Source organism: Schistocerca nitens, chromosome 5, assembly GCF_023898315.1.
Source record: "Schistocerca nitens isolate TAMUIC-IGC-003100 chromosome 5, iqSchNite1.1, whole genome shotgun sequence".
Taxonomy (NCBI): Eukaryota; Metazoa; Arthropoda; class Insecta; order Orthoptera; family Acrididae; genus Schistocerca; species Schistocerca nitens.
This window is the reverse complement of record NC_064618.1, coordinates 451,043,665-451,069,499: the sequence shown is the minus strand read 5'-3', so window position 1 is coordinate 451,069,499 and position 25,835 is coordinate 451,043,665. Positions and strand designations below refer to the sequence as shown.

Genomic DNA, 25,835 nt, shown 5'->3' with positions numbered 1-25,835 from the left:
ATTTGTTAACATTGAATACAGATTTAAGTGTCAGGAAGTCGTTTCTGAAAGTATTTGTATGGCGTGTAGCCATGTATGGAAGTGAAACATGACGATAAATAGTTTGGACAAGAAGAGAATAGAAGCTTTTGAAATGTGGTGCTACAGAAGAATACTGAAGATTAGATGGGTAGATCACGTAACTAATGAGGAAGTATTGAATAGAATTGGGGAGAAGCACAACTTGACAAGAAGAAGGGACCGGTTGGTAGGACATGTTCTGAGGCATCAAGGGATCACAAATTTAGCATTGGAGGGCAGCGTGGAGGGTAAAAATCGTAGAGGGAGACCAAGAGATGAATACACTAAGCAGATTCAGAAGGATGTACGAGGGCAGTTCAATAAGTAATGCAACACATTTTTTTTTCTCGGCCAATTTTGGTTGAAAAAACCGGAAATTTCTTGTGGAATATTTTCAAACATTCCCGCTTCGTCTCGTATAGTTTCATTGACTTCAGACAGGTGGCAGCGCTGTACGGAGCTGTTAAAATGGCGTCTGTAACAGATGTGCATTGCAAACAACGGGCAGTGATCGAGTTTCTTTTGGCGGAAAACCAGGGCATCTCAGATATTCATAGGCGCTTGCAGAATGTCTACGGTGATCTGGCAGTGGACAAAAGCACGGCGAGTCGTTGGGCAAAGTGTGTGTCATCATCGCCGCAAGGTCAAGCAAGACTGTCTGATCTCCCGCGTGCGGGCCGGCCGTGCACAGCTGTGACTCCTGCAATGGCGGAGCGTGCGAACACACTCGTTCGAGATGATCGACGGATCACCATCAAACAACTCAGTGCTCAACTTGACATCTCTGTTGGTAGTGCTGTCACAATTGTTCACCAGTTGGGATATTCAAAGGTTTGTTCCCGCTGGGTCCCTCGTTGTCTAACCGAACACCATAAAGAGCAAAGGAGAACCATCTGTGCGGAATTGTTTGCTCGTCATGTGGCTGAGGGTGACAATTTCTTGTCAAAGATTGTTACAGGCGATGAAACATGGGTTCATCACTTCGAACCTGAAACAAAACGGCAATGGAGTGGCGCCACACCCACTCCCCTACCAAGAAAAAGTTTAAAGCCATACCCTCAGCCGGTAAAGTCATGGTTACAGTCTTCTGGGACGCTGAAGGGGTTATTCTGTTCAATGTCCTTCCCCATGGTCAAGCGATCAACTCTGAAGTGTTTCGTGCTACTCTTCAGAAATTGAAGAAACGACTTCAGCGTGTTCATAGGCACAAAAATCAGAACAAACTTCTCCTTCTTCATGATAACGCAAGACCTCACACAAGTCTTCGCACCCGAGAGGAGCTCACAAAACTTCAGTGGACTGTTCTTCCTCATGCACCCTACAGCCCCGATCTCGCACCGTCGGATTTCCGTATGTTTGGCCCAATGAAGGACGCAATCCGTGGGACGCACTACGCGGATGATGAAGAAGTTATTGATGCAGTACGACATTGGCTCCGACATCGACCAGTGGAATGGTACCGTGCAGGCATACAGGCCCTCATTTCAAGGTGGCGTAAGGCCGTAGCATTGAATGGAGATTACGTTGAAAAATAGTGTTGTGTAGCTAAAAGATTGGGGAATAACCTGGTGTATTTCAATGCTGAATAAAACAACCCCTGTTTCAGAAAAAAAATGTGTTGCATTACTTATTGAACTGCCCTCGTAGGTTGCAGTAAGTACTGGGAGATGAAGAAGCTTGCACAGGATAGAGTAGCATGGAGAGCTGCATCAAACCAGTCTCAGGACTGAAGACAACAACAACAGGGGCAAGACAGGCGTATGATTTCTGTATGATATAGTTGTGCTTAGCAAGCCAACTCTGTTGTGAATGTAACAGTGTTTCCAACATTTGGACACACAAGGAGACTTACCTAACATACTTATTCATGTGTACAGTGAGATTTGTAAAAGTCTGATGGTTAACCGTTTAACTGCTCTGCACGTGTTAATGCGTGCCTTTGTACCTGTCCCTGTGTGCTCTGAACGTATTTACGTGCGCCACCTGTCCTCCTACCCGGTACTCTGAACTTGTTTACGCTCGCCGCCTGTGTGCTCCTGATGTGTTGAGACACGTTGCAGCTTCTTCGCCTGTGGCCTCTGGCTGCGTTAACGCGCCCAGCCGTATATGCATGCCGAGCGCCTAGTAGCTGTTCAGCTTTCCGTCGGCACAGTTGAAGTCTCGTGAGCGTTTGCTACTGTGTTCTTGTGTTGCCGTTTTCATACGTGTATTTACTGACTGTTGACGCCATTAACGTTTTGAGACGGAAATGACACGTCGTCGTGGTTGTACAGAAAAAGAAATCTTCGAAATTCTCACTAGAAGTGACAGTGAGAATTAAATTTTTGACAGTGATGGTAGTGATTATTCTTCGACTGAATCTCGAAGTAACAGTACTGTGCTGTGTACTTCAGCTGGAACTACACATCTGTCAACCAGGGAGGGATATCATTCAGAATCTGATGGGTCTGAGAGTGATAGTCAAGTGCCATTGAAAAGAGCTCGCTTTAGCAACACGTTTGACTGGAAGAAAAGTGATTTTCGGCCATTTATGCATGAGTTCGATGCTTCAGCTTCTGGACACAACAGTGGTTTAGGGCCATATTCAAATGCTTTATCATATTTCCTAGTATTTTAATGGAAGAACTGACGAAATTAGTAGCAGATGAAACCAACAGATTTTTTTGTATATGAAAGAAAATACGCCAGAATCAGGGCATTCTTGTTTGTCCAGGTGGAAAGAAACTGGTTTCGAGGAACTGTATTCCTTCGTCACTGTTTGTATGCTAATGGCTCGTGTGAAAAGCCGAAAATCAGTGGCTACTGGTCCACAGACATACTCTTGAACACTCCTGTTTTCGGTAAAATTATGCCCAGGGACTGTTTTCTGTTAACTTTAAGAATGCTTCACTTCAGTGACAACTCTGTCAGCAATGAAGGAGACAGGTTATTTAAAATTAGGTATATTGTTGATCAAATTCGAAGCAATGTACGGCCAGTGGTCGGCGGAAGGTGCACGTGCCCGTCGACCTGGGACCGGACCGCAGCGACGCACGGATGCACGCCAAGACCGTAGGATCCTACGCAGTGCCGTAGGGGACCGCACCGCCACTTCCCAGCAAATTAGGGACACTGTTGCTCCTGGGGTATCGGCGAGGACCATTCACAACCGTCTCCATGAAGCTGGGCTACGGTCCCGCACACCGTTAGGCCGTCTTCCGCTCACGCCCCAACATCGTGCAGCCCGCCTCCAGTGGTGTTGCGACAGGCCTGAATGGAGGGACGAATGGAGACGTGTCGTCTTCAGCGATGAGAGTCGCTTCTGCCTTGGTGCCAATGATGGTCGTATGCGTGTTTTGCGCCGTGCAGGTGAGCGCCACAATCAGGACTGCATACGACCGAGGCACACAGGGCCAACACCCGGCATCATGGTGTGGGGAGCGATCTCCTACACTGGCCGTACACCACTGGTGATCGTCGAGGGGACACTGAATAGTGCACGGTACATCCAAACCGTCATTGAACCCATCGTTCTACCATTCCTAGACCGGCAAGGGAACTTGCTGTTCCAACAGGACAATGCACGTCCGCATGTATCCCGTGCCACCCAACGTGCTCTAGAAGGTGTAAGTCAACTACCCTGGCCAGCAAGATCTCCGGATCTGTCCCCCATTGAGCATGTTTGGGACTGGATGAAGCGTCGTCTCACGCGGTCTGCACGTCCAGCACGAACGCTGGTCCAACTGAGGCGCCAGGTGGAAATGGCATGGCAAGCCGTTCCACAGGACTACATCCAGCATCTCTACGATCGTCTCCATGGGAGAATAGCAGCCTGCATTGCTGCGAAAGGTGGATATACACTGTACTAGTGCCGACATTGTGCATGCTCTGTTGCCTGTGTCTATGTGCCTGTGGTTCTGTCAGTGTGATCATGTGATGTATCTGACCCCAGGAATGTGTCAATAAAGTTTCCCCTTCGTGGGACAATGAATTCACGGTGTTCTTATTTCAATTTCCAGGAGTGTATATTCAGAAGGTGTAAGAGCTACTCCAACACTTATGATTTCTGACCTTCAAGCACATTTTACAGAAGTGTTACTGCACTCTCAAAAACATGAACTGCATTGCTCAGATGCCATTAAATCTATTACATACGTTAAGCATTATATTAAAACAAGCATAGTGCTACATTGCTGATTTAAACAAACATCACGTTTGTTTGCATGGCCATCTTCCTCAGCAGCTCTAACAATTAATTATTGTTAGCTTTGCCGTCTTAATCTTACTGCAATTAATGAAGAAGAATTTCACACTAAACGCGTTTCGCATTAATTTAAAAAGCATGTTCTGTGTTCACTGGTTTTCCTGCTCCATGTCAACCTCCGCTAATGAAGAGAGGGAAAGCAGTGATGCGCAAAGGATGTAAACATGAAGCAGGAAAACCAGTGAACACACAAAATGCTTTGTAAATAAAAGTGAAGTGCGTCTGGTGTGAAATTCTTTTTCATTAACTGCAGTAAGCTTAAGACGGCAAAGCTAACAATAATTAATTCTACATATCATTTATTATAGTGATTCTTAGCAACATAAGCAGTTTCAATGCACATCATGTGTGTCCAGTAATTCATCTGCAGATTCACAGCCACGGAAAATGTATCGAGATACATCATGTGTCAGTGATCACGCTCAGAAGGCGAGACAGCCGCAGACGCCCTGGCTCGAGAAATATTCAGCACAAGGCGCGCTTGGCCAAGCGGCGAGCTCAGCCGCAGGCAATGTTCTGTGGGGAAAACCATTAGCACAGGTACCAGGATTAGGCGGCCTCAATGGCGCGCTCAACCCTGCTAGATGAATGCACGGCTGCAACAGCCAAAGGGTTAAATATATGTCGTTAAGTGAAGTGCACCAGCAGGCTAACCAGCTAGGAAAGTCGGCTGACCATCTCAAGTAAGTTGTATCGTTAAAGAAGTTGAGGTTTGCACACATACTTCACCACTTCAAGTTGTCCAAAAACATTAGAATATCATATGAGTATAGTTGCTGGTGATACACTAGCTTTGGGCTGCCAAGTTCAACAACACTTCAGTAAGGGAGGTCAGTGACTCTGTATGTTTACCTCAATCATCTGTTATTTTATTAAGGTGAGGAATTGTATAATGTAGTAATTGAGTCTCATGTTAACTGGATTAGTATAAAATACTGTATTAATGCAACTTTTAATGTACTATGGAACTCGCTTGAGCTTCCAGAAAACATTAAAAATGTTAAAAATTGGACATTAACAAACAGGCTCTTCTCAGGCAAAATCATATTCAACTATTTCCTTTACTTCAGTCAACCGTTTCTCATTATGCATAACAATTTTTAAAAAATCCTTAAAACTATTAAAAAATCCTTAAAACTATAAGTTACAACTTATACATTTTGCCTTGAGTGAACCATTACTGACGCATGCCAGCCATGGTTATTTCTTCTACATCTACATACATACTCCGCAATCCACCATACGGTGCGTGGCGGAGGGTACCTCGCTCCACAACTAGTATCTTCTCTCCCTGTTCCACTCCCAAACAGAACGAGGGAAAAATGACTGCCTATATGCCTCTGTACGATCCCTAATCTCTTTTATCTTATCTTTGTGGTCTTTCCGCGAAATGTAAGTTGGCGGCAGTAAAACTGTACTGCAGTCAGCCTCAAATGCTGCTTCTCTAAATTTCCTCAGTAGCGATTCACAAAAAGAACGCCTCCTTTCCTCTAGAGACCCCCACCCGAGTTCCTGAAGCATTTCCATAACACTCGCATGATGATCAAACCTACCAGTAACAAATCTAGCAGCCCGCCTCTAAATTGCTTCTATGTCCTCACTCAATCCTACCTGATAGGGATCCCAAACGCGACCTGATAGGGATCCCAAACGCTTGAGCAGTACTCAAGAATAGGTCGTATTAGTGTTTTATAAGCGGTCTCCTTTACAAATGAACCACATCTTTCCAAAATTCTACCAATGAACCGAAGACGACTATCCGCCTTCCCCACAACTGCAATTACATGCTTCTCCCACTTCATATTGCTCTGCAATGTTACGCCCCAATATTTAATCGACGTGACTATGTAAAGCGCTACACTACTAATGGAGTATTCAAACATTACAGGATTCTTTTTCCTATTCATCTGCATTAATTTACATCTATCTATATTTAGAGTTAGCTGCCATTCTTTACACCAATCACAAATCCTGTCCCAGTCATCTTGTATCCTCCTACAGTCACTCAACGACAACACCTTCCCGTACACCACAGCATCATCAGCAAACAGCCACACATTGCTATCCACCATATCCAAAAGATCATTTATATAGATAGAAAACAACAGCGGACCTACCACACTTCCCTGGGGCACTCCAGATGATACCCTCACCTCCGATGAACACTCACCATCAAGGACAACGTACTGGATTCTATTACTTAAGAAGTCTTCGAGCCACTCACATACTTGGGAACCAATCCCATATGCTTGTACCTTAGTTAGGATTCTGCAGTGGGGCACCGAGTCAAACGCGTTCTGGAAGTCAAGGAATATGGCATCCGTCTAATACCCTTCATACACGTTTCGCAAGATATCCTGTGAAAAAAGGGTGAGTTGCGTTTCACAGGAGCGATGTTTTCCAAAGCCGTGCTGATGCAAGGACAGCAACTTCTCTGTCTCAAGGAAATTCATTATATTCAAACTGAGAATATGTTCGAGAATCCTGCAACAAACCGATGTTAAGGATATTGGTGTGTAATTTTGAGTATCAGTCCTTCTACCCTTCTTATATACAGGCGTCACCTGCGCTTTTTTCCAGTCGCTCGGGACTTTACGTTGAGCAAGAGATTCGCAATAAATGAAAGCTAAGTAAGGAGCCAACGCAGTAGAGTACTCTCTGTAAAACCAAATTGGAATCCCATCAGGACCTGGTGATTTATTTATTTTCAACCCATTCAGCTGCTTCACAACCCCAGGGATGTCTATCACTATGTCCTCCATACGGGAATCTGTACGAGACACAAACGGCAGTATGTTTGTACGATACTCCTGCGTGAAAGATTTCTCAAATGCTAAATTTAAAATTTCAGCTTTCATTTTGCTGTCTTCCGTTACCAGGCCAGACTGATCAGCGAGTGACTAGATGGAAGCCTTCGACCCGCTTACCGATTTTACGTAAGACCAGAATTTCCTTGGGTTTTCTTTTGCTAAGGAATGATGGTGGTTGTGGTTGAATGCTTCACGCATCGCTCTTTTTACAGTAGCATGAATCTCTACTAACTTTTGCCTGTCCTCATTCTCCCAATCTTTCTTGTACCGCGAGTGCAACTGCCTTTGCTTCCTGAGCATTCTCCGAATTGCGCTGTTAAACCACGGTGGGTCTTTTCCGTCCGTAACCCACTTTTTCGGCACATACTTGTCCAATGCGTGATTTACAATGTGTTTAAAATTTGCCCATAATTCTTCCATGTCCATCGTACTGGAAGTAAATGAAGTCGATTCATTTACTAAGTGGGATGCTAACAACTGCTTATCTGCTCTTTCTAGTAAGAAACTCTCCTAGCCTTCTTGACCGACTTTTTAACTTTCGTAACCATAGTCATAATGACAATATCATGATCACTAATCCCTGCCTCAACACTGCCACCGTTGACGAGGTCTGGTCTGTTCGTGGCTACCAGATCTAAAATATTTCCATTACGCGTTCGCTGTCGATTTAGCTGCTCAAGACAGTTTTCGGATAATGTGTTCAAACGTAATTCACACGACGGCTTGTCTGTACCACCTGTAATGAATCCATAGACATCCCAGTCTATACTAGGAAGGTTGAAGTCACCTCCGACTAATATAGCATGATCCGGGTACTTCTGCGATACAGAATGTAGACTCCCTTTGAATGATTCTAGAACTGTCACGGTGGAACCTGGTGGCCAGTAATAACACCCCACAATTAACTTTATTTCCCCTAGCCCTGTTAAATGTGTCCAGATAACTTCACAATCACACTCTACTTCGACCTCAGTAGACAATATTTTTGTCAACTGCAATGAAGACACCACCTCCTACGGTGTCTAATCTGTCTTTCCGATACACATTCCGACCCTCACTAAATATTTCAGAACTTCCTATCTCAGGGTTCAGCCAGGTCTCAGTCCCGAGAATAATTTGCGTGCCACACACTTACTGGAGGGCAGTAAATTCAGGAACTTTATTTCGAACACTCTGAAAATTTACTGCTAATATCTTAATAGCTTAAGTGTCTTTACACTGAGCATGTCCTGATTTCCCTGCCTGCACGTCGACTGGTGAGTGTTCATCAGGACACCTCGCACTACTGCCTAGCCTAAAAAACGCCCATGTGCAAGCCACAAGTACTATGCTACCAGAGTAGGCGCTTCCTTTCCCACTTTCTTTAACTTGCGGGAAAGGTGAATTCTGATATTACTGCTTTAATGTTAACTGTTATCCCACAACAAACAACTGGCATCTAGTGTCAACTATTGATTATTTGCATCTACTGTCTAAGCATAACTGGCATCGGTTCGGAGCTGCAGTTAGTTATGACTTGTTTAAATAAAGCATCATTCACTGTTATCACAACTTATCAAATTTGTTTATAATATACGGTCTGTATTACTTAAGTTGCTTTGACAATGCTACAGTTTAAAACAAAGCCAATTCAAACTTAAGAAAGTGACCATTACAAATAAGTGATATGACATATGGTACCGTGATTCCTGTAAATATGTTATAAAACAAATTCATACCTTCACGTATTGATTAGCTACTTATACCTAACAATTATGTAATTTCAACAAATGAGCTACACAAGTAAGATAAATTAGTGGAAAATATTAAATACAAGATTTCAGCATCTTGTATTAGGCTATATGGGATAATTTTTGAACCCTCACAATATGGGAAGATTAACCACCCCACTCCAGCTCCACTTTGTGGATTAAGACCAACAACTTAAGGAGTGGGTAAGACAATGTAGATCATGACCATGTCATAAAATATGTAAACAAGATATTAGAAATTTATTAGTTATTATAAAGTATAAGATATTACAAAATGACATCAGATGAATAAACAGAAATGTGAAGTTTCTGATCTTAAGTGCATCAATGCCTACAGACATGGTTTGTCAATAGTTTGTGCATATTATTGATAAGGTGCAGTATTTTATCACCAAGTATTTTACTGCCTATCCCATGAACCTGAACGAGATCTTTTTACTGAATGGCTCCTTGATCGTGACCGTGACCGCTTTGGTGGCGGTGAGCGTGATCTGAAAATAAAAAGTTATAAACATATAGTTTCTTAAAGTAGGTACACAAGTAAATATACAAAAATTAGTTTTAGTTCTCTGTTAAATATGTAAATTACTCATTTGAAAACTGCTTCCTCATGCAACTATTAGGTTTCACTATTCATGAATGATATCCCTCCCTGTCCGATCCTTTCTTTTTGTGCTGTTACCTGTCATCTGTACACAGTTGGCAATAGTTGGCTTGGAAAAAATTACTTACAATGCCTGTAGCAACATTCCCTCATGTCACTTGAAAGCCTTTCTGGTAACAGCAGCTTAAAAAAATCCACTGGAAAATGACTGTAAATGACAAATTCTACAAAGTGTATAAACTGGAAAATTCCATTCAGAAAGTTATCAAATAACGAAGAGAAAGATGAGGTGGCCAGTACTTACGTTTAGGAAATGCAGCTTTCAGTATAGTCATTAGAGTCAGAAAAATTAAATAAGACATTATTCCTGGCTTTTGGAATCACAGGTTCTTTCTTCCAGGCAGAGTCAAGGGCATGGTTCTAACAGATTGGAGGTGGGGAGCGAATCACTCAGAACTCAGGTTAAAGGAGAATCACTTTCACACTGAGGAGCTCCTTTTCACCTGATACATGGTGTGTCCCTCTTTCCTACATCACACATGCCTGGTACCTGCCCTCATCCCATACTATTTCCTCTTCTCTGTATTGAGAAAAGGACCTGTGGTTCCAAAAGCTAGGAATGATGACTACTTTGTGTATCTCTATTGGCTGTACTATGTGCTGCACCTTCTGAAAGAAAGTAATGGCCAAACAATTCCGTCCTCTTATAAAAATTTACGTCAGTGATGACATCTGATTTCATATTACAACTGAATAAGATGTTTTGGCTCAGTGTTTTACGAAATACTACCTGTAAGATACAGAAATACAAATAAGAACTTCAATTGTGCCCATACATTATGTCTGATAATTAAATATTTTTGGTAATCTTTTGATAAAATTAAATCTGTTATTAAAGGGAACCTAGCTACAGCCATGATCCTAAAGAGGTAAAAAGCGTTATTATAACACTGTTAAAATTAAATGTTGCAAATATTACCTTCGAAGTACAAGAAATTGACTTTAAAAGATAAATAATGATGATAATAATAATAATAGATGATGAGGCACTGGCTATAAAGTTATGAGTTTTCTGTCTATGGGATTTCATACACTACTGATACACAAGATTAAAAACAACAGTTTAAAAATTTGTAACTAATGTACGCATATGATGCCTCTGCATGGAAGCAATATTCTAGTTTTCCAACTGCTACAACATCCAGATGCTTCGTCTTGTAACTGATAAGGCAATTGTGATTACTACACCCTGACGAAAGTTTTTTTATATAGGAGGACTTTTTCCTGCGCATGGAAACATCAGAAACTATAGATAACTTGCAGATAAAAATTGCTCCTTTTTTGCCCCAACAGTTTAATCAATAATCAACTTCAAAGTTTTTATTTTATAGCAACAATGGAATCTGCCTGACTGGAATAAGCAGTTGCACATTGAGACCCAAAGAAACAGGCACATGGAAGGTTTACTGATTTGTTGTACCCCACGTTCATTCAATGAAATTCTCAAGGTAGTCTTGCTAACTAACCCTGGAGTTTCCAAAGTTACCAGCCTCTTTCATTTGGTTGGCTATTGAAACTTTCACGCATTTTGCAACTTATGTGCTTCATTTAGACAAAGCTGTTCCATGAAAATCTTTCTAATGTTATTACTTTACGTCTGTCCGCCCCCGGTAGCTGAGTGGTCAGCGCAACAGGATGGCAATCCTAAGGGACCAGGTTCGATTCCCGGCTGGGTCGCAGATTTTCTCGGCTCAGGGACTGCGTGTTGTGTTGTCCTAATCATCATCATTTCATCCCCATCAACGCGCAAGTCGCCAAAATGGCGTCAAATCAAAAGACTTGCACCAGACGGGCAGTCTACCCGACGGGAGTCCCTCGTCACACGCCATTATTATTATACTTTACGTCTGAATTAGCTTTTTCCTTCTGGCACCCCATTTTCAAGCCACATAAAAGTAGCGATAGCTTCATAAATATTGGTTTGCATATGTAACTTTTCGGTTTCTTTCAATATTATCTGTACATACACTCCTGGAAATTTAAATAAGAACACCGTGAATTCATTGTCCCACGAAGGGGAAACTTTATTGACACATTCCTGGGGTCAGATACATCACATGATCACACTGACAGAACCACAGGCACATAGACACAGGCAACAGAGCATGCACAATGTCGGCACTAGTACAGTGTATATCCACCTTTCGCAGCAATGCAGGCTGCTATTCTCCCATGGAGACGATCGTAGAGATGCTGGATGTAGTCCTGTGGAACGGCTTGACATGCCATTTCCACCTGGCGCCTCAGTTGGACCAGCGTTCGTGCCGGACGTGCAGACCGCGTGAGACGACGCTTCATCCAGTCCCAAACATGCTCAATGGGGGACAGATCCGGAGATCTTGCTGGCCAGGGTAGTTGACTTACACGTTGGGTGGCACGGGATACATGCGGACGTGCATTGTCCTGTTGGAACAGCAAGTTCCCTTGCCGGTCTAGGAATGGTAGAACGATGGGTTCGATGACGGTTTGGATGTACCGTGCACTATTCAGTGTCCCCTCGACGATCACCAGTGGTGTACGGCCAGTGTAGGAGATCGCTCCCCACACCATGATGCCGGGTGTTGGCCCTGTGTGCCTCGGTCGTATGCAGTCCTGATTGTGGCGCTCACCTGCACGGCGCAAAACACGCATACGACCATCATTGGCACCAAGGCAGAAGCGACTCTCATCGCTGAAGACGACACGTCTCCATTCGTCCCTCCATTCACGCCTGTCGCGACACCACTGGAGGCGGGCTGCACGATGTTGGGGCGTGAGCGGAAGACGGCCTAACGGTGTGCGGGACCGTAGCCCAGCTTCATGGAGACGGTTGCGAATGGTCCTCGCAGATACCCCAGGAGCAACAGTGTCCCTAATTTGCTGGGAAGTGGCGGTGCGGTCCCCTACGGCACTGCGTAGGATCCTACGGTCTTGGCGTGCATCCGTGCGTCGCTGCGGTCCGGTCCCAGGTCGACGGGCACGTGCACCTTCCGCCGACCACTGGCGACAACATCGATGTACTGTGGAGACCTCACGCCCCACGTGTTGAGCAATTTGGTGGTACGTCCACCCGGCCTCCCGCATGCCCACTATACGCCCTCGCTCAAAGTCCGTCAACTGCACATACGGTTCACGTCCACGCTGTCGCGGCATGCTACCAGTGTTAAAGACTGCGATGGAGCTCCGTATGCCACGGCAAACTGGCTGACACTGACGGCGGCGGTGCACAAATGCTGCGCAGCTAGCGCCATTCGACGGCCAACACCGCGGTTCCTGGTGTGTCCGCTGTGCCGTGCGTGTGATCATTGCTTGTACAGCCCTCTCGCAGTGTCCGGAGCAAGTATGGTGGGTCTGACACACCGGTGTCAATGTGTTCTTTTTTCCATTTCCAGGAGTGTAGTTGGATTTTCTTTAGACATCAGAAAGCCATCCTGTATATTGCAGCATATACTGGATGACATGTCTTTATCTGTCTGGCATATTTCCAAGACTGATGAGAATCAGTCAATGGCTCAGAGCAAATATGATATTACATATACTCAAAATAACATTCCTCTTGCAACTGACATCCAAATAACACAGTATTCTACTAAGTATAACTTACCTGTCCCCTCACAAGTTTGTCACAGAAAATCAATCATTATACCTCTTAAAGCCTTTGATATTTTGGAGAATACAAGAGCAACATTGATATTCAACACATTAATGATAATTACTAAAAAAGAACAACTCAAACAGACAATATAATACTGAAATGCTTTTCAAAATTTGCAACACAGCTTTGAAATTGTTCAAAAGGCATGGCCTTGAGACAATGAAGCCTAATAACATAGCTTTGCTGCTCACTGCCTATGATAAGAAATGTAAGTAAGGTATGATTGGCAATGCACTGCATGATGGATTTTATGGTCTGAGTGACAAGAGTGGTAATGGCTGTGACAAACCATTTTCTGATACTGCAATAGGAAGATTTAATTTTAGTAAGCAGACAAGATCACAGAGTAATTGTACTTGTTAACATATTGCACAAATTCTTTTAGAGATGTGTTGATGATTCTTTTGCACTATAATAATGCTTCAGACTTTTTCATAATACTTCATTACCTTTTATGCATTTTGGTGTTAAGTGTAATGCTTCACGGAAGTAACTTTGATGAGATACATTGTACCAATAAGTTTTGGATCCTTCATGAAGGGAAATTGGTAATACTGCTGATAGGCACACTTCAAAGCAGAAAACTCCTCCATCCCTTCCTACAAAAGGATAACTTCTTTTTCCTATTAAATCTTGTCTGGTCTTTTCCCAAATCCAAAGTCATCTTCCTTGACACCGACCATCTCTCTAAGGCTCACATATAAACATTCATCTTAAAAAACTAAGTAATTAGCAACAACAGCACCACAATAGCTGCCATCCCTTTTCTGCATTCTAGATATTTTTGGCAAATATATACGGAGTGATTTTGCTAAATGGGGACAAACTGCAGGGAACAATCCCCTGAGAGGATAAGAGGAAAAAACAGTCATATGGACATATGGCCGGAAATTCTTCCAAGGGAGGTACACCCACTTGAAGGTGGAGATAAAAGATCTGACTGTAACACCACCTGGTAACAACACCAGGCAGTCGGCCCGCCAGTAACGAGTAAGCCAAACAGCTGCGTGGAACATTCTCTATGACAGCTGTCACTCTGCGCATATCACTTACAAAGCATGCAGGCCTTACTACTTATAATGTGTGCAGGTCTTACCTATGAGGGGGCAGTTTTGTCACTGGTTATTCACACAGGCCATCAAGGTGCTGAGGTTTCTGTCACCCATGCTATTCACAGATGAGGCTACATTTACAAGAGGCGTTATTGTCATCCTAGACAATAACCAACTATGGGCTACGGAGAATCCCCGTGGTAGAAGCAGCAAATCATCAGCACAGGTTTAGCCTCAATGTGTGGTCGGGAATTATTGGTGACTGACTTGTGAGACCAGTCATCTTTTCATATCGCCTCACAGGTGAAGCATATCTGCACTTCTTGCAAAATGAACCTGCCTCTCTTGCTGGAAGATGTGCCTCTAATGGTACAAAGGGTACTGTAGTAAGATGGTGCCCAAGATCACAGCCCTCTTGAGCGAGGAGTTAAAACACTAGTACAAACAGAACATTCCCACTTCTCTGGTTTGTTCTGAAGTATGCCCCCCCCCCCCCCCCCCGCTCTCACCCCCCCCCCACACACACACACCACTTTCCTCAAAACCTATAACCTCTCTCAGACTCTCCTCTCTCACAACCACACCACAAATGTGGTCCATAAACAAATCTCTACAATGATCTTCTATTCCAAATACAGCTCTCACTTCCAAATAACCCAAAAGAAGAACCCCCATCCAATATCACCCCTGAATGCATTAAACCATTGCTCCACTAAGACTATTACACTCAAAGGTCAAGCCCTGAAACGAGACCATCCTCCTTCCATAACCTCCCAACACAACTTACTGTTACCTATTGAATTTCTTCTAACTTCCTCAACATTTCTGTCTAAACCATGACATTCCCAGGTCATTACCCCTACTTACCAGAGGATTCCTACTCCTGCAATTATTTGTCCTACGAAACAAGATCCACCTTACCACTAATCAATCTTACATCAACAAAAGCAGAGTAACATGTAAAAAAACCTGATGTTTATGAACTAACATTTGCTTTGTGTATAGGAAAGGCCACCACAAAAACAGACTGGCTGAAGGATGGGTGGTCACAGAAGAATTCTCTCACTACAGGATATCAAGTGTTCACTTGCTGAGTGTGGTCTATGGCATGACTCAGAAGACCACAGCACTTTCTACACCACCCAGTTACCTTACCCAGTACTAGTTTTTTAAACTTTTTATGCGGAAACTTGCTCTCTAATACAGCCTCTAATCTTTCCTGCTCTCCTGGGTATACCTTCAATCCACCTAACCCTGCTTTTCCAGATATGGTAGTTCATTTTACTCAATTACTTTCCCTCTGCAATGTGTGGTGATATCTAAGTTTTAGTGATGTCTTTTCTGATGTTACATGATTTTCAAAGAAGCTGATAGCAGGACGATGGCAGCAACACCTAATTAGCAATACAAATAGCGGCACAAATAAGGGAGTCTGAGGAGCAAAATGGGCTTAGAGCAGGACACGTGCACATGGATGGCTTATTTGCTCTTAAAAACCTCACTGAAAAGAGGCTAAAAGGGGAATGAAAGTTTACTTAACATTTATTGATCAGCATGAGGCATATTATTCAATCCCACTAAAGTAAGTAGTGAGTAGCAATGCAAAATTCTGGTATTGGTAATAGGTACCTCCAGGCAATAAGAAACTTATACGACAGTTGCATCAGTATGGTTAAAGAAGGTAACAAAATTCCTCCTGAATTCTCCACAAATAAGTGTCTACGGCAAGGGAGCTCATTAGCACCAACTTTATTTAATGCATATTTACAAGACTGGAAGAGGAAATGTCGAATAGGAGTCCCTGTATGACACGAAATACTGTATACTTTACTTTCTGCCTCTGACCAGGTTCTGATAGTGGGAGACAAAGAAAAATCTATCTGCCTGTTCAAGAAACTGTACGAAAAATACTCAAAATTTGTTGAACAATACTATATTTACCCAAATGTAAGCCAATCTCAAATGCAAGCCACATCCGAAAAATGATACTAAGAAGGGGAGGGGGAGTTTAAAGTGTAAACAAATATGGCTCATCATGTGATGGACAAAGAATAAAGTGTCCCCACCTCCCAGGGACTTGCAGGAAGTAGTACTTACTTGTAGTAATTTGCATGGAATTAAATTTAACCTTTCAGGTACTTAGAATTACTGATACACTATAAACACTGACAGCAGTGAGAATTCATGATATCTATCGAAACAATCTGAGTGGAACTAGGGCAGCTGGGGCCACTAAGACTGACAGACTGTACTGCATACACCTCGTGTTTGAGTCGTACGTCAATCTTTCCATAACAAATAAATGTCATCTTACATTTCTTTCTTTCAATGAATTATAATGTTTTCATCCAAGAAAGTTACAGTTCGGCTTGATGGAGTATTGCACTTGATTTAAGGGATATAAATGTGGCACAGAGCAATCTCCATATTCAAGACACTGATTTGTATAGTCACTGATAGAGATTAGAGACGGTACTTTATTAGATTACTTTTTTTAACATTCTAAACAACATAATTTGTCTACACAGCATTATTTCCAGTACAAGTGATCCATACAAAGTGTGAACAACAAGTATTTTCATCATTGTGGAAAATCCTTCTCCTGCAATATCTCCTACATACATTTTCTTATTGAGTCAGAGAAATGCTAGTATAAAGTCTCCTAAGGATGTCAACCTCTTTTACCATCTAGCAGGGCAGTACTTTTTTTTGCTGGGGGAAGAGGCTTTCGCAGGTTTACAGTAGATCAAATAGACATATGCTTCAGAGAAACCGCCAGTAATGTAGCAAACAAGAATACAAATTTACAACACAAAATATAAAAAAGATGGAAATAACTATCACATAAACACATACGTAAGAAACTTGCACCATGTCTCCTCATTCATGGTAGCATAGGCTCACCAACTTGCTGGATACTGTTACATATCTACAAAGAAAATGACTTAGAAATTAAAAGCTAAAGTATAAAACAGAAATTTTATTGCACTGTTGCACATGTATACATACTGTTTTTAATCATTACTCAGATCGTTCTGAGTCATCACCACTCAATTCCTTGTTGGTACTGTCTTTGTAGATAGCATCATCCTATGTGCCATCAATTGCATCGGAAACAAAAATTTTTTAAAATGCATTATGGACAGTCTTACTTGGGATACATCTCCAAGATTGGACAATCCACTTACACACTTGAGGGAAGCTTGCAAGCTTAACATGTAATGTAGGCATTAACTGTCTATCTTCTCTCATTAGCCGTTGTGGATACATATTTTAAAGTTTGTCCTTAAATGGTTTGTTTAAACAAACATCTAATGGCTGCATAATTGATGTCATCCCTCCTGGAATTACAGCCAAATCTACCTACTCTCTACTAATTCCCTCCTTACAGAAGCATGAACTGCACAAAGATTTGCTACAAGGATATTTAGCAAACATAGCAAGGCACCAGGAAATGTTGCCATAAAAGTTTAATCCACTCTAATACCATGTCCTATGTGAACCAGCCACATTTGTTAGCAAGTAAATAACACTTTTTGGAAATACTTCAGACTTGGATAACATTGTGCAGTTAGTAACAATAAATCGTGGCAGTTTATGGCCATTAGCTATACAAGCATGCAAAACAGACAGGCGCTGCTTTTCACCATCCGCGGACATTATCCTGACAGCTCTGTTCCCTGTTGCTTCTACTCTATTATTTGTTGGCGTATCGAAATACACCTATCTGACCAAGAAGATACCTATTTTCAGTTTGACATCCGATTATGAAATGCCAAAAAATGATAAGGTCTTCCTCATAGTTTTCAGGCAGCTTCTGTACAACTGAAGTGCGCCTACGAAGAGAAAATCACCCATGTTTCACGAAACAGCCAACACAGTTGCAGCTTCCTTTGAATTAGTGATTTCCTGCTGTCGAGCAACTTCATGTGCTTTAACCTGGATAATTTCTACACTCACAGATAAGCACTTATGTCGTAGCTCCCTAACAAAATCATTCAGCACGTCTAGTATATAATAGCGAGCACATTTTGGCCCAGAAATGTTTTTCTATAGCTGGAACAAGCTATAAGCTGCTCCTTTTGCTGCCGCCTTGGTCTCATGTTACTCTCGTTGATCCCGTGTCACTGACCTGTGGCATGATCAAGCACTGCTCTCATTATCCTAGAGCTCAGTGGAAGAAACACAAATGAGTTTTGAACATGGCTGCCTTTCAGTAACCATGTGTATGGTTCAATGGTGAAATAACGCAGAAACCAGTTGCAAATAATTTTTTAATATACTTTTGACACTTCTAAGGCTGTCTTCATCAGAATGAAATTTTAACAACCATAAAGTTACATTGCGAGAAGGCAATAGTCACAGTTCTGATCAGACTTGCTCAAGCCAAAAATTAAAGAGGCTGGACCATTTTTAATTTTTAACGTGAGCACATCTGGTCAATACTTTGACTACTGCTGTCTAGCAACGTATCTTTACGGTTGCTAAAATTTTCTTCTAATGAAGACATCCTTAGAGGAGCCAAAACCTAGGTCAATATATTAAAAAATTATTTGCAGCTGGTAGGCTGTGTTATTTCTCCACTGAAACACAAATGAAGTTGGGGTGGGGAGGAGGGGGTTTGGGGTTGGTGCAGTCATTGCAAGTAGCACAGATAGCATAAGATCCATATCAATCACCAGCTATGATAGGAATCTCTCATGGGAGTAACAAGGTTTTGTAAAAGCTCATTTATAAGGGCACTCATGTTCAAATGGGTAACTCATAATTATGATATTACATTAAGGCGGTGAAATACTTATTATATTACGTTGCGAATATTAGCAGCATTGAGAAACGTGTGACGACAACCTCCAAATGGAGCTGGAGCTGTCAAAATGTAAAACTGTACTTACCATACTTGCCAACTTCTGAAAGTTTCTTTAAAATGTCCTTTTTGTTGGCGTTTATATAAAGAGACTTATCTTTATTGATATGAATATATGAAAAACTTCCAAATTCAAAGATGAGCAACCCACAACGAAACACTAACACAATGACTACTGTGGCAAAGTAACTACTTACAGCAGCCTCTAGCAGCATTTTCAGAACTTCCTGCGGCTTGCACCTGAATTTAAGTCACAGGTGCATTTTTGGGGCATGGAAATTGGAAAAAAAGATTGGCTTGTTTTTGTGTAAGTGCAATAAACACATAAATGACTGAAAACATGCTAGTGGGTGGCAATGAACGAGAATATTTGGATGTAGGATTCAAATTAAAAGTGGATGTACATCTAAATATTTGGATATCACTTATACAAAAAATGGAAGAGGCACCTGAGAATCACAAATAAAGTACGGCAAGGGAAAAGAGTAATTGGTCACCTGAACTCTTTGTCATGGAATGACAAAAATACAAAGAAAACAGAGGTTTTTAAAAGTCAGTCATATAGAGCACCACCACATATGACACAAATATGGCAGCTAACCAAAAATGACAAAAATATGTTGATGACCCTTGACAAAGAAGCTGTCAGATTTCCAAATTGGAACATATCAGAAATGAAATACTATTTGCCATGCCACAGCTTTTAACTTGGAATGGCCACCTCCAACGCACGAATGATAACCAACAGCCATAAAAAATCTATGAATGGACACCAACTGAGCAAAGGAAATGTGGAAGACGATTGCAAGATGGGAAAGTACTTAAGTTGAGAAGCAGAATCATTGTCAATAAGCTACACATACATTATAAGGTTTTCCTGGTCACACAGCTAATATAAATATCCCTCAAATGACACACAACTGTCTCTAAAGTTGACTATATAAAACTTACAGTCTTGGGGTGGGGGGGATGTTAGTACGAAGTCAACCTTATGTTAGTATGAAGTCAACCTTAATGTCCAGTGGAGATATGGAGAAACTACACAATCTTATAAATGTTTTCACACTGATTAACACAGAAATTGAATCAGAGTATTAAGGTTTTGTTTGCATAATGAAACTATGTATGTAAACTTAATACTGCTGATATAGAGCATCAAAATGGTTTGAATTAGCACTTGGGAAGTGTTATCAACTGACAGAACGATATAAACGCATTTGTGCTTCAATCAGCTATAACAAATCAAATCAACCTAACAACAATAACTGAGTAACATTAACGAACAAATAACAAACAACCACAGGTTGCAGTTAGAGCAGTCTTTTTGTTATGTTATTCATCATCTTCTGGCCACAGACTTCTGAATATATGCAGTTATGTTTCAAATACCCTACATTATCGTAGTTTAGAAATTGAGTACAAAATGATATAAGATAAATGAGTTTTGTTAGCACCAAATGAAGTGCAATGAAGAATAACCAAATTTACACAAAATTTTAAGTATTAATTTATCATTTAATCAGATAAGGTTCAAATGGCTCTGAGCACTATGGGACTCAACTGCTGTGGTCAGAAGTCCCCTAGAACTTAGAACTACTTAAACCTAACTAACCTAAGGACAGCACACAACACCCAGCCATCACGAGGCAGAGAAAATCCCTGACCCCGCCGGGAATCGAACCCGGGAAACCGGGCGTGGGAAGCGAGAACGCTACCGCACGACCACGAGATGCGGGCGTTAATCAGATAAGAATTAAGTTAACTACGCCATGTTTATATCAAAATGCTCAGTGGATTAGCATGGATCTAATAATTCTTTATTATTTTAAATTGGTCAAGTGATCTGAGTTGCAAATTTCTTATAATTTACAGCGGAACCCATCACTAAACACTGCAGCAGCTAGGAGGGGAGCATCGGAAGCTGCAACCAAAGAGAAGTGAGCCCACTGATATTTTGTTGGTTAGCATAGCTTTGAGGGTTGTATTTGGGATGCAATGGAGAGGAGTCTTGTTACGATCACAGCAAAGAAAGGGCTTGCTCTTAGGTCACAGTGCAGCGAAGATATGTTGGACTTAGTCCTATGTAGCATACAGCTGCATATACTGTCAGTTACTATACTTAAGAAATTCCATTCTGCGAATGGATCCAAGTTATGTACTTAGTAAAGTTTAGCTGCACTGGTGGTACACAGTGAAGCAGCTCAACAATGAACTGAACTTAAAAATGTAGTACAACAATATTTGAACCATAGCTTACTGGTTGCAGCTACCAACTGCTGGAAACAGTTATTCATTTCCTGTGAGATATATGCATTTTTGATTAAACCTTTGATTGCTACGGGCATGCTCTTTGTATTCCATGGATAGTGCAGCTTTATTGTCACTGTACTGCTTGCCTAATGCTGCTATCGGTGCTGTGGGTTGGCATTCCGGCTGCTGTGAAATACTTATCATCTGATTTTAAGGAAAATATTTGAGTTAAAAGATTTGAATTCTGCACATTGTAGTGACTGGTATTTTTACTCAAAAAAGGACTGAATTTCTTTCCGTTATTCATCATAGTTGTGCTGCAATCAAATTACACTATGTGATCAAGAGTACTGGACACCTGGCTGAAAATGACTTACAAGTTCGTGGTGCCCTCCATCAGTAAGGCTGGAATTCAGTATTGTGTTGACCCACCAGCCTTGATGACAGCTTCTGCTCTTGCAGGCATACATTCAGTTAGATGCTGGAAGGCTTCTTGGGGAATGGCAGCCCATTCCTCATGGAGTGCTGCACTGAGGAGAGGTATTGATGTCGGTCGGTGAGACCTGCACAAAGTCGGCATTCCAAAACATCCCACAGGTGTTCTATAGGATTCAGGTCAAGACTCTGCGTAGGCCACTCCATTACAGTGATGTTATTGTCGTGTAATCACTCCGCCACAGGCCATGCATTATGAATAGGTGCTCATTCGTGCTGAAAGATGCTATCGCCATCCCTCAACTGCTCTTCAACAGTGGGAAGCAAGAAGGTGCTTAATATATCAATGTAGGCCTGTGCTGTGATAGTGCACACAAAGCAACAAGGGGTACAAGCCCCCTCCATGAAAAACATGACCACAACATAACACCATTGCCTCCAATTTTACTTTTGGCACTACACACGCTGGCAGTGATGTCGTTCACCAGGCATTCGTCATACCCACACCCTGCCATTGGATTGCCACATTATGTACCGTGATTTGTCACTCCACACAACGTTTTTCCACTGTTCAATCGTCCAATGTTTATGTTCCTCACACCAAGCAAGGTGACATTTGGCATTTACCAGCGTGATGTGTGGCTTACAAGCAGCCCCTCAACCATGAAATCCATGTTTCCTCACATCCCGTCTACCTGTCATAGTACTTGCAGTGGATTCTGATGCAGTTTGGAATTCCTGTGTGATGATCTGGATAGATGTCTGCCTATTACACATTACAACCCTCTCCAACTTTCGGCAGTCTCTGTCAGTCAACAGACGGGGTCGGCCTGTATGCTTTTGTGCTGTATGTGTCTCTTCACATTTTCACTTTACTATCACATCGGAAACGGTGCACCCAGGGATATTTAGGAGTGTGGAAATATCGCAGACAGACATATGACACAAGTGACACCCAATCACCCGACCACGTTCGAAGCCCGTGAGTTCTGCAGAGCGCCCCATTCTGCTCTCTGACGATATCTAATGACTACTGAGGTCACTGATATGGAGTACCTAGCAGTAGGTGGCAGCACAATGCACCTAATACAAAAAAACATATGTTTTTGTGGTTTTCCGGATACTTTTGATCACATAGCATAAGTAAATCACTGCACAAAATTTTAAAAAGTTTGCAGAGGTAAAAACGCAATGCATGAGCTTTGTGTAAGGTTGATTTCAGCTCATACACTGCTGTGTATGAAGTGTAGATAAGATACCAAAATCTTAATTAAATTTGAGAGTGGAAAGATATCTTAGTTTCTATACCTGGTGGATGGTCGTGTGTGCTGTGCCCAATTCCATCCGAGTGCTTCGGGAAATGTGATCATAACTTTTATACTTCATTAACAGTTCAAGACATGGCAATGAGGTTTTTAAGTGTTGCGTATGTTGTATGAGAAATACTCAAAACTTTTTTATTCACCAAGATATGACAGTAAGTCATCTGCAGCAATGAGTATCAGAGGAATGGGATGCAAAAACACACCAATAGTGCTCAAGGTAAACCCAGAGGCCACATTTCAACATGTCCTCAGCCCCTGGGCGATGATGGAGGATAACGAGTTAACAGCAGTCAAAGAGTTAATAAACAAGTCTTAAAAAATTTAACCCCTGCTGTTCCATGATAGTAATTCCAAACCTCTCCATTTGATGATTTTATGCAATTAATTTTACATTATATGTTGTTCTGGACTACTCTGAAACAATGTATTAACATATGTGGACTGAGGGGCAAAAGTCTTATGAACATCTATCATGGATCCGATTACACACCCTTAAACTCACAAGCAAGGATTAATTTTAAAAGGGGATGTGAGGCACTGATTCCAAGATCAGAAGCGGACAAGACTTTCGCTTCACAGTTAAAAACATTATGGGATTTTTTCCCACAATTCATCTGCATTAATTTCTCTACATTATTGACAACACTCTTCTGCACACCACAGCATCATCATCATCATCATCATCATCATCAAACAGCAGCAGATTGCTGCTCAGTCTGTCTGTCAAAACATTTATGTATATAGAAAGTAATAGTAAAATAGTAGAAAGTAATAAATCGCACCCCCTGGGGCACTCCTGATGATACTCTTCTCTCTGACGAACACCCACCATTGTGGGCAACATAGTCTTCAAGCCAATCACATATCTAGGAACCAATGAACCTATTCTGTACCTTCATTCACGACATGCAGTGGGGCACCATGTCAAAACATTTCCTGAAAATCTTGGAATATGGAATCTCCCTGTTGTTCATCATCCATAGTTTGCAGGGTATCGTTAGAAAAGGGCAAGGTGAGTTTCACATGAATGATGCTTTCTAAATGAGTGCTGATCTGTAAACAGAAGCTCTGCTGCCTCACGGAAGTTTACTATATTTGAAGTGAGATTAAACCGATGTGAAGGACATGGATCTGTAATTTTGTGGGTCCATTCTTTTACCCTTCTTATATATAGAAGCCAACTGCACCCCCCCCCCCCCCCTGAAATTTAAAACTTCACCTGCAACTTATCCGTAGACGTCACAGTCTATATTCAGTAGGTTAAAGTCACCTCTAACTGTTATCAAATGATTTGGCTGTTTCCATTCCAGTCCATGCTCAGTAGGTTAAAGTTGCTTTCAACTGTTATCGCACGATTTGGTTATTTCAATACTACTGAGTGTAGGCTTTCTTTGAATGATTCTTAAACTGCCACAGCGTCAGGTGGCTGTGAAACATCTGATAATTAAGTGGAGTTCACCAAGATCTGTTATAAGCATCAAGATAACTGCACAGTCAGACTCTATTTCGACCTAGAGAGACAGTATTTTTGTCTACTGCAATAACACTCCCCCTTCTATGGTGTCTATCTTCATGACATCTTTCCTGGAGGACAGTAAATTCAGGAAGTATGTTATGAATACTTCAACAATTTACTGTTACAATTTTGACAGTTGTTATGTCTTTACTTTGTCTGTAGTCTGATTTTACTCTCAGGTGAGTCCTACGATTCCCTACTCCATAACACAGGTCAAGAAATCTGCAGCCAAGACTATCACAAAATCGACAGAGCTTTTAGTAGAGACCCTCCACTCAGCTTCAAATCGAAGTATCCTGATCGATACTAGGAATGATGCTGTAAATTGAAAGCATGCAAGGTGTCAGTATAACAAATCTTTGAAGAGAGATGTGGCAGCTGAATTTGCTGTAAGTGGAACAAGCTTTGAGGAGAATTTATTCATGGTTAGAGGTTTGACAACAAATATGGTCCTTAGTATGTACAGGGCTATTACAAATGATTGAAGCGATTTCATAAATTCACTGTAGCTCCATTCATTGACATATGGTCATGACACACTACAGATACGTAGAAAAACTCATAAAGTTTTGTTCGGCTGAAGCCGCACTTCAGGTTTCTGCCGCCAGAGCGCTCGAGAGCGCAGTGAGACAAAATGGTGACAGGAGCCGAGAAAGCGTATGTCGTGCTTGAAATGCACTCACATCAGTCAGTCATAACAGTGCAACGAGACTTCAGGACGAAGTTCAACAAAGATCCACCAACTGCTAACTCCATTCGGCGATGGTATGCGCAGTTTAAAGCTTCTGGATGCCTCTGTAAGGGGAAATCAACAGGTCGGCCTGCAGTGAGCGAAGAAACGGTTGAACGCGTGCAGGCAAGTTTCACGCGTGCAGGCAAATTTCACGCGTAGCCCGCGGAAGTCAACAAATAAAGCAAGCAGGGAGCTAAACGTACCACAGCCAACGGTTTGGAAAATCTTACGGAAAAGGCTAAAGCAGAAGCCTTACCGTTTACAATTGCTGCAAGCCCTGACACCCGATGACAAAGTCAAACGCTTTGAATTTTCGGCGCAGTTGCAACAGCTCATGGAAGAGGATGCGTTCAGTGGGAAACTTGTTTTCAGTGATGAAGCAACATTTTTTCTTAATGGTGAAGTGAACAGAGACAATGTGCGAATCTGGGCGGTAGAGAATCCTCACGCATTTGTGCAGCAAATTCGCAATTCACCAAAAGTTAACGTGTTTTG

General features: G+C 41.9%; 1 protein-coding gene across 3 annotated transcripts in view; it reads right to left on the bottom strand.

Moving 5' to 3' along the window:
* Window positions 1-9,085: 9,085 nt before the first annotated feature.
* Window positions 9,086-25,835, bottom strand: part of LOC126259478 (RNA-binding protein 1-like) — a 53,337-nt gene continuing 36,587 nt past the window's right edge. For all 3 annotated transcript variants that reach the window (XR_007546516.1, XR_007546517.1, XM_049956316.1), the window contains one exon: window positions 9,086-9,355. Coding sequence is in view for 1 of the 3 variants with exons in the window: in XM_049956316.1 (XP_049812273.1) it covers window positions 9,265-9,355 (91 nt within the window). In the remaining 2 variants the exon portion in view is untranslated. The remainder of the gene's footprint in view (window positions 9,356-25,835) is intronic.